We start from the raw sequence: 11,660 nt of genomic DNA, 5'->3' as shown, positions 1-11,660 counted from the left end.
ATGGATGGCAGTGGCCCAGGCTCCCTGAGCTGTCAGCCCGCCCGCTGCCCTGCTCACGCAGGCGCTGCTTAAGTGCTCCGGGAGCAGCATACGCAGCAGTGAACTTGGAGCTGGCAGAGCAGGCTCGACCCAAGCGAGCTCAAGCGAGGGGCTTCTCCTGTCTGTTCTCAGTTTCCCCTTCTGTGAGATGGGTATCCGTGGTGTTCCGGTGACAGGGCCAGGGAGGGGGGCTGTAAGAAAGGGTTTGCTGTTTTGTTATTACTATCATTTCCTGCTGGAAGTGTTATTTTGGGGCTCCGTGAAGTGGTGAATGGGAAGTGCCAGATAGGTGGGGATTGAGCTTCACTGTCGGTCACCCCCGGGGTGGGCATGAAGGGGATTTGGGGACCAAGGAGCAAAGGATTCTGGGCGGGCCCTCCTGCCCATCCCCCCAGAACCAGGAGCTCTAGGAAAACCCTCCATGCTGGATGAGGTGTCAGTCTTAGACCTGGCCATAAGGGACCCTTAGTCTCAGGGAGACAGAGTGGGACACAACCCCTAGCTCCATGGGCTGAAGGCTGGTAGGAGGGAGGGATGGAAGCTGAGGGGAAAGGGGCCAGTGGATGGGAAGGATGCTGGACAAGAACACCAATACTGTACACTGCTCGTGGGGGGCACAGCAGGGTGAAGGCTGCTGCATGGGGACCCATCCCCCCATCAGCCAGGGTAATGGAGTGGGGGGTAGTTGACAGTGGGGAGGGGTATCTCCAGGGGGGTGTTCATCACAGAAGCAGAAGTTGGGTTGGGAAGGAGGAAGTTCCCAGGGGTAGGCAGGAAACCCCTGTCTGACCTTTGGCCTTTGCAGCTACCCGGTGGTTCCTGATTCCGGACCCTTCCCAGAGGCCTGTTGGGGGGAGGAGGGTTGGGGGCTGCAAGTGGTGCCCAACCAGCGATTTCTCTAGGTTGGCCAGGCCCACCCAGAGTCTCCTGAGCAGGGTGGGAGGAGGACATCTTCCATCTTTGTTAATGGGGGCCATGTAGGCAGAATGAATACATGGTTTCAACTTAGGCTCTGGAGTTAAGTTCTGGCTGTGCCACCTACCACTGTGTGACCTCAGACAAGCGATTTTCCTTCCTTAAGCCTCAGTTTTCTTCTGTCGAAAGTGGAGGCAACATAGCCAGTTGTGAAACACTTGTCCCAGTGTCTGGCACACACTCAGCCTTAATAAATGGGGGTATTTTTTTTTTTTAAGGCAAGAGAGGCTGGATCATGTATGGCCTCTGATGCCAGGATGAGAAATTGATATGCAGGGGACGGACACTGCCTCCAAGTAGTGTGCTTGGGGCCTGTGGGAGCACTGGGTGGAAAAGAGCACGATGGGGGTACAGCCTAGGTAAGATGGGTCCAGTGGACATGCACAGACATGGGGGCAGTGCCTGGGCCAACACCAGTAGGTGTGACAGTCTTGGTATATACTTAATATCTATCATGATATACTGAAAGTGTTGCATATATGCATATATGAACATGACATCTGTTGTCAAGGAAAAAGAAAGGCAACCATAAATTCCCAGATAATTAAAAAGCCACTCTAGATCTGATAGTACAATTTTGAGTAATTGTCACAGTGTAAGAAACAGTTTAATTTTTTTTATTATTTATTTTTAAGAGATTTATTTATTTATTTATTTGAGAGCGAGAGCACACAGAGGCAGAGGGAGAAGCAGACTCCCTGCTGAGTAGGGAGCCCAGTGTGTGAGCTCATGGCCTGAGCTGAAGGCAGATGCTCAACTGACTGAGCCACCTGGGTGCCCCTATTTTTTTATTTTTAATTAAAATTTTTAAAGATTTTATTTATTTCAGAGAGAGAGAGAGAGAGTAAGAAGGAGTGGGAGAAGGGGTAGAGGGAGAAGCAGAATCCCTGCTGAGCAGGGAGCCCAACGTGGGGCTCAATCCCAGGACCTCAGATTCATGACCTGAGTGGAAGGCAGAAGCTTAAATGACTGGGCCACCCAGGTGCCCCTTATTTTTTAATTAACTACTTAATTAATTAATTTGAGAGAGAGAGAGCTCATTTGCATGAGCAGGGGTCGGAGGGTGGAGGGGCAGAGGGAGAAGGAGAGAGAGAATCTTAAGCAGGTTCTACATGTGGGGCTCAATCTCATGACCCTGAGATCATGACCTGAGCCGAAATCAAGAGTCAGACACTTAAAGGACTGAGCCACCCAGGTGCCCTAGAAGCAGAGTTTTAAATATACACACTCATGTTGTTTGTATCAAGCTCAAAAACAACATTCTATCTCTTTTTGGTAATTTGATCTCATTATCTTTGATTTGCAATGTTTCTTTTTTGAATAGTTTATTAGCTGGATTTTTTAAAATGGAAAAAGTAATGATGAAACTTTGTCTTTTTGCTTAACATTATGTCTTTAAGATTTGTTGATTCCTTTTGCCTGATGCTTAGGTTTTCACCACATACGTTACCACAATAATTATCAATGGGCATTTAGACTGTTTCTAAATTTTTTGTTTCACGAAACAAAATAAGAGTTGACATTAAATCCCCACAAATGAAACTGTTGGGTCTCAAAGCAGTTACAGCTTATATTTTGACAGCTAGTCACCAATTTGTTTCCATTGACAGTCCTGACAGCAGTGTCTAAAATCTCTAAAAACAGACTTTCTGAACACATTTTGCCTGTGTCCCTGGCCAGAAAATCCCCAAGGGAGGAAGTGAATGACAAGTCTTTGGATTCGCATGAGGTCAAATGCATTGGTCCTGATGTGAGCATTTGGTTTTTTCCTGAAAACAATTTATCATGGTCACAGGAAATTTTGCACATGAACTCCTCTGAATTCCCTTGGAGGGTCATCACAAAATCAGGCTTTGATTTTAAACTTTTGTTTGTTTGTCTTCTAAATTAAAAACAATCAATTTGGTTTTGTGTTATGAGAAAGTGGAAAGTGTTATGAGAAAGTCAACTTTGTGTCACTACCTAAAACTGACACTGAAATTCTCAAGGAGACACAAGATTTTTAAAACTCTCGCAGAGGGGCACCTGGGTGCCTCAGTCCACTTAAGCTTTTGGCTCAGGTCATGATCTCAGGGTCCTGGGATTGAGCCTTGCGTTGCTTTGGGCTCCCTGCTGAGCAGAGAGCCTACTTCTCCCTCTGCTCCTCCTCCCTGCCCGCCCCCCCCCCGCCCATTTGTGCTCTCTATCTAAAATAAATAAATAAAATCTTTAAACTTTTTTTTTTATTTTTAAAGATTTTATTTATCCATTTGAGTGAGCGAGAGAAAGAGAGCACAATCAGGGCAGGGAGGGAGGGGCCGAGGGAGAGGGAGAAGCAGACTCCCTGCTGAGCAGGGAGCCCAAAGTGAAGCTCAGGATCATGACCTGAGCTGAAGGCAGCTGCTTAACCGACTGAGCCACCCAGGCGCCCCAAATAAATAAAATCTTAAAAAGAAAACAAACAAACAAAAAATAACTCTCACAGAACTTTAGGAAGGTCCTTAAGGAAGTAATATTTCTGGTGAAGAAAAATTTCAGTGAAGTCCAAAAAACCCTCCACTTAGGTTAAATTAAAATGAAATTATGTTTTGAGTTTTGGGAGGTGACAGAGGAAGCAAAGAGAGCCTATTGGAGAGGAACAGTCTGTCCTCTCTGGGCCTCCGTGATGCTGCCTGTTAAAAGGCAAACCACTTTCTTACTTGGGATAGGGGGCCCTGGCAGGGTCAGGCTGCCTCTGTCCCAGGTGCTCTCTGTCTACACCTGCACCACACTTCCCGTTTCTGTCCCTCCTACTGTCACCGCAACCATGGGATGGGGGCTCCAGGGTGACAAGGATAGGGGAAACCAGGGTAGGGACCTAGGAGGGTATGCTGGGGATAGGGGTGGTGACAAAGAGAGACGAGACTTTGAGTAATAGAGAGTGGGAGGCAGAACAGAATAAGGGCAGGCCAAAGGCTGGCCCTGTGAGGTGGGAGCAGGTGCGGTCCAGGAGGCCGTCCCACCAAGGAGTGCTATTTACTTCCCTGGGCAGCTGAGGGAGCCTCAGAGCAAACGGGAGGCTGGGGAGGGTGGGGGGTGAGGGGGTGGGGCGCCTGGGCTTGTTCTCCGTAGGTCACTCTCAATCCTCACCTACTACCTGTCCAATGCTCTCCCTGGGGGATCAAAGCCCTCAGTCTGTGCCCTCTCTTTCTTCCCAATTCTTTCTGACACCAGATCTAACTGTGCCCTTCCTGCTCACACACCTGCCTTGGCTCCTTATTTCCCTCCAACCCCGAAACTGATTTTCAGGGGTCCAGTGGTGTGCCCAAGATGAAGCCACCAGAGTACATGGATAATAATGATATGTTTTAGGTCCCATTTACAACCCTGAGCCCAGCCCTTGTACCCTTAGATCCCACAGCCGCACAGGGAAGGGGTCTTAAGTCAGACAAAGCAAGGTCAGTCTCCTGGTCTCCAGCTCTGGCTGACTCCAGAAGGAGAAGCCACTTCCTGCCCACTTCTGGATTGATGCCACAGTTGGGGGTGGGGGTGGGGGGAGGTTCCGGACGCACCCTTAACCTCTCCAGCTCTGAGTGAGCGCTTAGCCGGAGGCAACGGGGTGGGCAAGTTGGGGCGACCCCTGGTGGCTGTCAGCAGAACTAAGCGGTTAGACCTTCCTCCCCTCAGCCTCACTTCCTCCTTGGGAGTTGGCCTTCCAGTTCCCCCTTCAGGTCCTCCCAGGTAAAGGCCCTGATCTGGTACCTCCAAGCCCGGGGGTGGTAGTGGGGATGATGAACAGGACTGGATGAGGTGGGGGAAAGAGTTCCAAGGGTTTCCACCCCCTCAAATACCAGCTTCTTAGGAATTTTTAGAAACAAATTTTAATTAAAGGTAATACATGTGCATGATTTTATTTTATTTTTTTAAAAGATTTTTAAATTTTTATTTATTTGACAGAGAGACAGAGAGAGAAGGAACACAAGCAGAGGGAGAGGGAGAGGGAGAAGCAGGCTTCCCACGGAGCAGGGAGCCCGATGCGGGGCTTGATCCCAGGACGCTGGGATCATGACCTGAGCCGAAGGCAGACACTTAACGACTGAGCCACCCAGGCGCCCCCATGTGCATGATTTTAAATGCAAACTTTACAAAAAGGTATACAAACATGAAACGGCACCCCCCCTCCCCACTCTCAGCCCCCTAGTTCTTGCCCTAGAGGCCACAGCTGTGACCAGTGTTTCCTTCAGAGACATTTGGGTAAAAGTCTCTTCCATCCCTGCATTTTGGAAAATGCACACAAATTATCACTTTCCTGTTTTTTACATTAATGTTCTCAGAGGAATTTGCTTTGGCTCCTTTAACAGTCGTATGGGAATTTCCACCGTAGGGACAGATGGACACTCACTGAAACAGTCCCCAAGTGGAGGACATTGAGGTGGTTTCCAATTTTTTGTAATTATCAAGATGTGATAATAAATGTCCTCATTCTCTCCCCTCCCCTTACCCTTTGCCTCTTTTTTAGAAGTAAACTTTTTATTTTGGAATAATTGTAGATTTACAGAAAAGTTGCAGAGATAGTCCAGAGTCCCTGAATAGCCCTCCTCCAACTTCTTCCATGGTTAAGCTCTTTTACACTGTGGCTCACTTGTCAAAACTAAGAAACTACTGTAGTACATGAAATTAATTATACTCTGGACTTTATGTGATCTTCTCACTAAGTGTTTTTCTGTTCCAGGATCCAACCCAGGGTTCTGCATTGCATTCGGTCCATTATTTTGTTTTGTTTCTTTTTTTTATTTTTTAAGATTTTATTTATTTATTTGACAGAGAACAAGAGAAAGCACAAGCAGGGGGAGCAGCAGAGGGAGAGGGAGAAGCAGGCTCCCCACTGAGCAGGGAGCCCAATGCGAGGCTTGATCCCAGGACCCTGAGATCATGACCTGAGGTGAAAGCAGATGCTTAACCAACTGAGCCACCCAGGCACCCCATCTTTTTTTTTTTTTTTTTTTTACAATTTTATTTATTTATTTTAGAGAGAGAGCAGGGGGAGGAGCAGAAAGGCACAAGCAGACTCTGCTGAGTGCAGAGCTCCACACAGGGCTCAATCTCATGACACTGAGATCATGACCTCAATTGAAACCAAGAGTTTGACTCTTAACTGACTGAGCCACCCACATGCCCCTATTTATTTAGTTTTAAGTGGGCTCTGCCCCCCACGTGGATCTTGAACTTGCCACCTTCAGATCAAGAGTTGCATGCTCTACGGACTGAGCCAGCCAGGAGTCCCTGGTCCATCATTTTGTACACATGTAAATATGGTTATAGAAAAATTTCTAGAAGGGGAATTGATGGATCAAAGGATACATGCACTTTCAATTTTGAGAGGTTCTAGAAAATTGCCCTTCCAAGTGGCTGTACCAATGAGCAGTCTCACCAGCACCCTGTGGGATTATTTGTTTCTCCACAGCAGTGCCAGCATAGGGTACTTTGTGATTTTTTTGTTTGTTTTTATCTTTGCCAGACTCATGGGCACAAAGTGGTACCACATTGTTTCAATTTGCATTTCTTTTTGAGGCGTGAGGTTGGGCACTTTTTTCCCCTTACATTTCTATTAATTGACTGTCTATATTCTTTGCCCATTTTTTCTACTGAGCTGTTTTTGAAAAATTAATTTATAAGAGCTCTTTATGTAATAAGGAAATTAATTTATTCCTGGGTATAAACACCTATATGAAATAAATCTAGGAAAGTTTCAGTTAATTCTCTTGGGTTTTCTATATATAAAATCATACTGCCAGGAGATAATAATATTAGGTTGAGTTGCTTCTGAGGCTTTCCTGCCCAAAATGCCAACCCGAAACTAATCTTACAGAAATAACACACAAACCCAGACTTGAACTCCAAAAAATGATTGCCTCAGGCCTCTAAAAAAATGCCATTGTTATGAAAGGCAAAGTCAGACTGAGAAATGTTCCAGATTAAAAGAGATGAAAGACTTGACAAATACAATGTGTGAGCCAGGATATTCTTTTGTTATAAAAGACATTATTAGAACAGTTGGCAAAGTCTGATTAAAGTCTGTAGATTAGATAATAGTGTTTTATCAATCAATGTCCACTTTCTGATGTTCGTAATTTACTGTGATTATGTGGGAGAATGTCCTTGTTTTTATAGGAAATGCATACTCAGGTGTTATGGGTAACAAGACATCATTTCTGCAAATTTTCATAAAAGGTTCAGAGAGAGAGAGAGAGAATAAAGCAAAGGTGGTAACATTTGTGGAATCTGGGGGAAGAGTATTCAGGAATTCTTTGTACTAATCTTCCAACTTTCCTGTAAGTCTGAAGTTATGTCAAATATAAGGTAAAAGACAAAATGAATGTGAAATTGAGCCATATGAAATTGTTGATATTTCTGTTATTGTTTACCTATATAAACAGTGCTTACATATGATTCAAACTATAAATTCCCTACTGCTTTTCTAATATTCACACCTCTTCTTTCTTTTCCTTGTCTAAGTGCATTGGCTAGTACCTCCAGAACAATATTAAATACTTGACAGTGGTTATCCTCACCTTGGCACTCATTTTGATGGCCTTTTCAGAACTTTTCTCATTTGATCCATTAGTATGGTGAATTTTATTAGCAGATTTGTGAATATTGAACCATCCCTGCATCTCAGGCATAAGTCCTCTTTGTTGTGATGTATTTAAGAAATGTGTTGCTTAATTCCTTTTGCTAAAATTCCATTTGGGAGTTTCATACCCTCCTCATAGGAAGAGGGGTCTGTAGTTTTCCCATTGTGACATCTCAGTCAGTTGATAGGCTGGCTCACTAAACATGATTCCACTCAATTTACAGACAAGGTAAACTGGGGCCCAGAGAGGAGAATTGACCCTTCCAGGTCACTCTTGAGCTAGGGCTGGACCGTAAGTCTTCATGTCTGTGGGATGAAGCAACACTGTCATTAGAAGGGACTTAAGTCCCAAAACACTATCTCATTGTGTTATCAAATGGGCCTCAGTTTCCCCATCTGTGAAATAAGCACTAGATTGTTGGGGAGAGAGGGTCGAGTCTCCTTCCTGTAGTTTCCGTTCTGTGGTTCTTGGGTCTAAAGCTGAGCGTTGATGGGTGTCGACGGGGCATCTCATCCAGCGTGGGCACCTCTATACATGTTCCAGCCACAGTGTGTGCCCTCCTGGCCTCAGAGCCCTCATCTTCCTGGGGTCTGACTCACCCTCGTGCGCGCCGCGCCGGCCTCCGGCAGCCCCCAGAGGGTCCTGGGCGAGAGCGCGAACGGGGGCTGGGTCGGGGTCGGGACACGGAGCGGGATCGGGGTTGCGGCACTCTGCGCTGGGGGCCCATCTCGGCTTCCAGGGCTTTACTGACAGAAGTGGGGAGAAGCCCATCAGCACCTGGACCCCTGTCCCCCTCCCCCCAGTACTCTTCCATCTTTCCTGAGAACTCCACTCCCCAGGATTCCCTATCCTTTCTCCACCCCCAGCCATTCCTGGGACTCCTCCCCAGGGACTCCCAGCTCCTTTTCCAGGAGCTCCACCTCCTCGCTCCCGTCCTCTCAATACCTTTTCCTTACATCATTTTCTTCCTATCCTCGCCCTTCCCAAAGGCCCTCCATGTAAGCCCGACCCCAGGGACAAATGCCTCCAGAGTGCCGGCCCCAAAGTGGAGATTCTCACCTCCAGAGAGATTACATCCTTCACCACCCCTAGGTTCCAACTCTAGGATCCCCTCTTCGACTCTCCCATCACTCAACTCTCCAAGGCCCCTCCCACATGGCCACACCCCTTCTCCATCCCCAGGGACCCTTCCCCCCCTTCTTCGCCCTCCATGTGATGATTGGCCGAAAGAACGAAGTCTTGCGCAGCTATTGGCCACGCACCGCGCCCGTCCACCGCCCCGGGCCCCGCCCCTCACTCACGCGCGTTCGCGCAGCACCGCCTCCCTGGCTGCGCAAGCTTCGGCTTCGGCCTCGGCCGCGCGTGCGCGCTGCTGTGCCTCGTCCAACCTCCGCGCAGATTTCGTGGCCGCCGCCTCCCAGCGCGCCAGGGCTTCTGCGGGCGCAGGGAGCGGGGTCAGCTCCGAGACCTCTCTCCCTCCCCGCTAATGCAGGCGTTCGAGTTTACCGTCTGCATACTATTTGCAGCTTTGCTTTATTTGAATTAAATTGTGTGCTGTTTGCATGACCTTTACGTGTCATTTGCAGAGCTTTTTATAGGTTTGTATTGCTTTCGGGAGTCGTGTACGTGGCGTTTGCATATTTTGTTGTATTTGCGTTGTTTTTGTGACATTTGCGTGGCCTTTGAGTGTTATGTGCATTTCTTTCATAACTTTTCGCGTTTATTTGCGTGTTCTTTACGTTTGCACCCGTGCTTGCCATTTGCGTAACCAGGAACCTTTTAGGCTCCTCCCACCCCTATCCCTGGCCACGCCTTGCGCCCCAACACACCTGTGAGCGCCCCGTTCTCAGCCCCCATCTGGGTCCCCTGTGCCTTGGCCTCTTCAATCTCAGTCTTCAGGGTCATCAGTTGGGTCTGAAGCCGGCTCTGAGTAGTGGAGGGGAAGTGAGGAGGGTAGGGGGGTGGGAGGGGTCGGGGAGACCAGAAGTGAAGTCTCCCCTCTTTCTGGGGCAGACTGAACAGACACTGGTCACCGCGTTCCCTGAGCTTTATTTGGAATGTCCTTTGGGAGTCCTGTGGTTAGAAAACACAGAAGTGGCCTGCCGCACGGAGCGGTGACCGCTGCTCTATCCAGGTCTACCGCCCCCCACCCCAAGCCACCGGATGTGGAGACGGTTTAGCTCTGCGGTCAGACTCCGGTTCCAATTCCAGCTTCTTCTAGACTCACCGACTAGGGTTTTAAACCAATACAGGCCAATTTGGTGGTTGACAATGATTGGGTTTCTGGAGTATGCTCCCTCAGCTACGGGTGACATTCTTCAAAACAACTGGCCTGGCTTCCTCAGAACATCTCCCACTGAGTGGTGGAGTCAGAATTTGAACCCAGAACAGGCTCCTCTTAACCTCAGTGGCCTCAGGCCCTTCTCTTAGGCAGGCAGGTAAAGGGTAGAGGTCTGTTTTGATTTCTAAAATTCACACACCGCTCAACCCCTGCTGGGCTTCGTACACAGAGATACAGAATAGTTAGTAAATGGAAGATTGGGACTTTGAGGATGGTTGTTTTGCAAGGCCCAGGGCTGGGAAGGGTTAAGAAAGAGTTTGAAGGGGTGGCCAGAGGAAAAGGGAGGACCTGGCCAGTACCTCCCCCAAGAGGCCAACTTTAGCTTCCTAATTACAGGTGACATGAATGTCCCTCTCTCGAAATAGGGCTGCTGGAGCTGGCTGGGGGAGGTTGAGTGGGCACCCAGGGGGAGGGCTAGCACAGGGGCTCCCCAGCTGGGCTCAGGGGCTTGGGGCTTCCCTAGCCCTCACCAGCTATTAGGCAGATAGCAGAGAACCGTGGGGGCCTTCTTCCTCAGAAGGTAGACTCCAGGGGGAGCTAGGGACTCCCAAAGTACCCATCTGCATGGAAGGGACTATGGTGCTATTCTCATTTGCTCCCCTCAGTTAAAGAATTAGGGAAACCAGTGCACAGGTGGGCCACCGTGGGGATGTGTGTGCATGTCCTCTCCCAATTCTGGATTCCCCAGCCCACCACCCTGACCACCTACCTGGCGGCCCTGACAGGCCCTCAGTGCCTCCTCCAGCTCCCGACCGACTCGGTTGGCCTGGTCCAGCTGTCTGGCCAGAGCCTCCTCGTGCTGGGTCGCCTCTGCCAGCTGTCGCCGCAGTTCCTCGAGCTCAGGCGCCAGGTCCACGGGGGGCGCCGTGGCGTTGGCCCCTGGCTGTGGGCAGCGAGGTCCCCGGGAGGTCGAGGAGGCCAGATTCCAGGCCAGCAGGGCCGCCCCGGCTGCCGCGGCCGCCAGGAACACCGCCGCCCCGCACAGGGCCAGCACCCGCCACGCGCGGCCCGGCTCTGGCCCCAGCTCGGCCATGCCGCTGTCCACAGCTCTGGTCCCAGACAGCCACGAGCATTTAATTGGCACCTTGGGGCGCCAGGGACACCCACGGTTCCGCCCCTCCCGGCCGTGGCTTCCCGAGTCCGTTGGGAGGGGCTGGACCCTGGCCAAGGGCCAGCCTAGGCTACCGGAGCCCAGGACAGGATTGGGGGTCCTGGGTTCCGGTCCTGCCTCTGCACCCCGTGTGCTGTCCTCCGAGCCTCAGAGTCTCCCCCACTGTGAAGGGGGGATGGCCCTAGCTCCTGCCCCACAGGACCGAGTGGGAACCATGTGAGCACATCCTCCCAAGGTACCCATCTGCACTGGGGGTACTCGGCAAGGCTCCCCATTCTGTTCATGGAAAAACTGAGGCTAAAAGATGGGAGGCTACCCGACCGACTGAGGTTGGCCTGGTTCAGGCTGCCAGGCTTTCTGTGACTGGCTGAGAGGGTCAGGGGGCAGACGCCCCGAGGGGAGCGGTCCCATCTCCCTGCCCGATCTCCACGAGGCCGCCAGGGGGCGAACTTACATCGCGAATCAGATCCAGGTCGGTCTACGACTAGCGATGTCCCTTCCTCTCAGAAGCGAATCTCCCCCTCCTCCCCCTCCTCTTCCTCCTCTCGTTCTCCCCCTCCTCCCCCTCCTTTTCCTCCTCTCGTCCTCCCCTCCTCTCCCT

The 11,660-nt window shown here is 50.0% G+C and overlaps 1 protein-coding gene across 3 annotated transcripts; it reads right to left on the bottom strand.

The window, feature by feature from the left end:
* Window positions 1–3,300: 3,300 nt before the first annotated feature.
* On the bottom strand, window positions 3,301–11,591 carry CCDC194 (coiled-coil domain containing 194). Of its 3 annotated transcripts, none has more exons than XM_064598070.1 (5): window positions 10,658–11,591; window positions 9,437–9,533; window positions 8,909–9,041; window positions 8,207–8,353; window positions 3,301–7,912 (listed from the first exon to the last, which is right to left on the bottom strand). In XM_064598070.1, the coding sequence occupies exons 1-5, from the start codon at window positions 10,979–10,981 to the stop codon at window positions 7,825–7,827; spliced, it is 789 nt and encodes a 262-aa protein (XP_064454140.1). In that variant the 5' UTR covers window positions 10,982–11,591; the 3' UTR covers window positions 3,301–7,824. The 3 variants fall into 3 exon arrangements, with proteins under 3 accessions (XP_064454140.1, XP_064454153.1, XP_064454149.1); XM_064598083.1 differs by having other exon boundaries at window positions 8,207–8,348; XM_064598079.1 differs by having other exon boundaries at window positions 3,301–8,348.
* Between the last annotated feature and the right edge of the window lie 69 nt (window positions 11,592–11,660).

This window comes from Mirounga angustirostris, unplaced genomic scaffold (assembly GCF_029215605.1).
Source record: "Mirounga angustirostris isolate CCGP_5_RB_7025 unplaced genomic scaffold, mMirAng1.0.hap1 SCAF_1, whole genome shotgun sequence".
Lineage (NCBI taxonomy): Eukaryota > Metazoa > Chordata > Mammalia > Carnivora > Phocidae > Mirounga > Mirounga angustirostris.
This window is presented reverse-complemented; position numbering and strand designations above follow the sequence as displayed.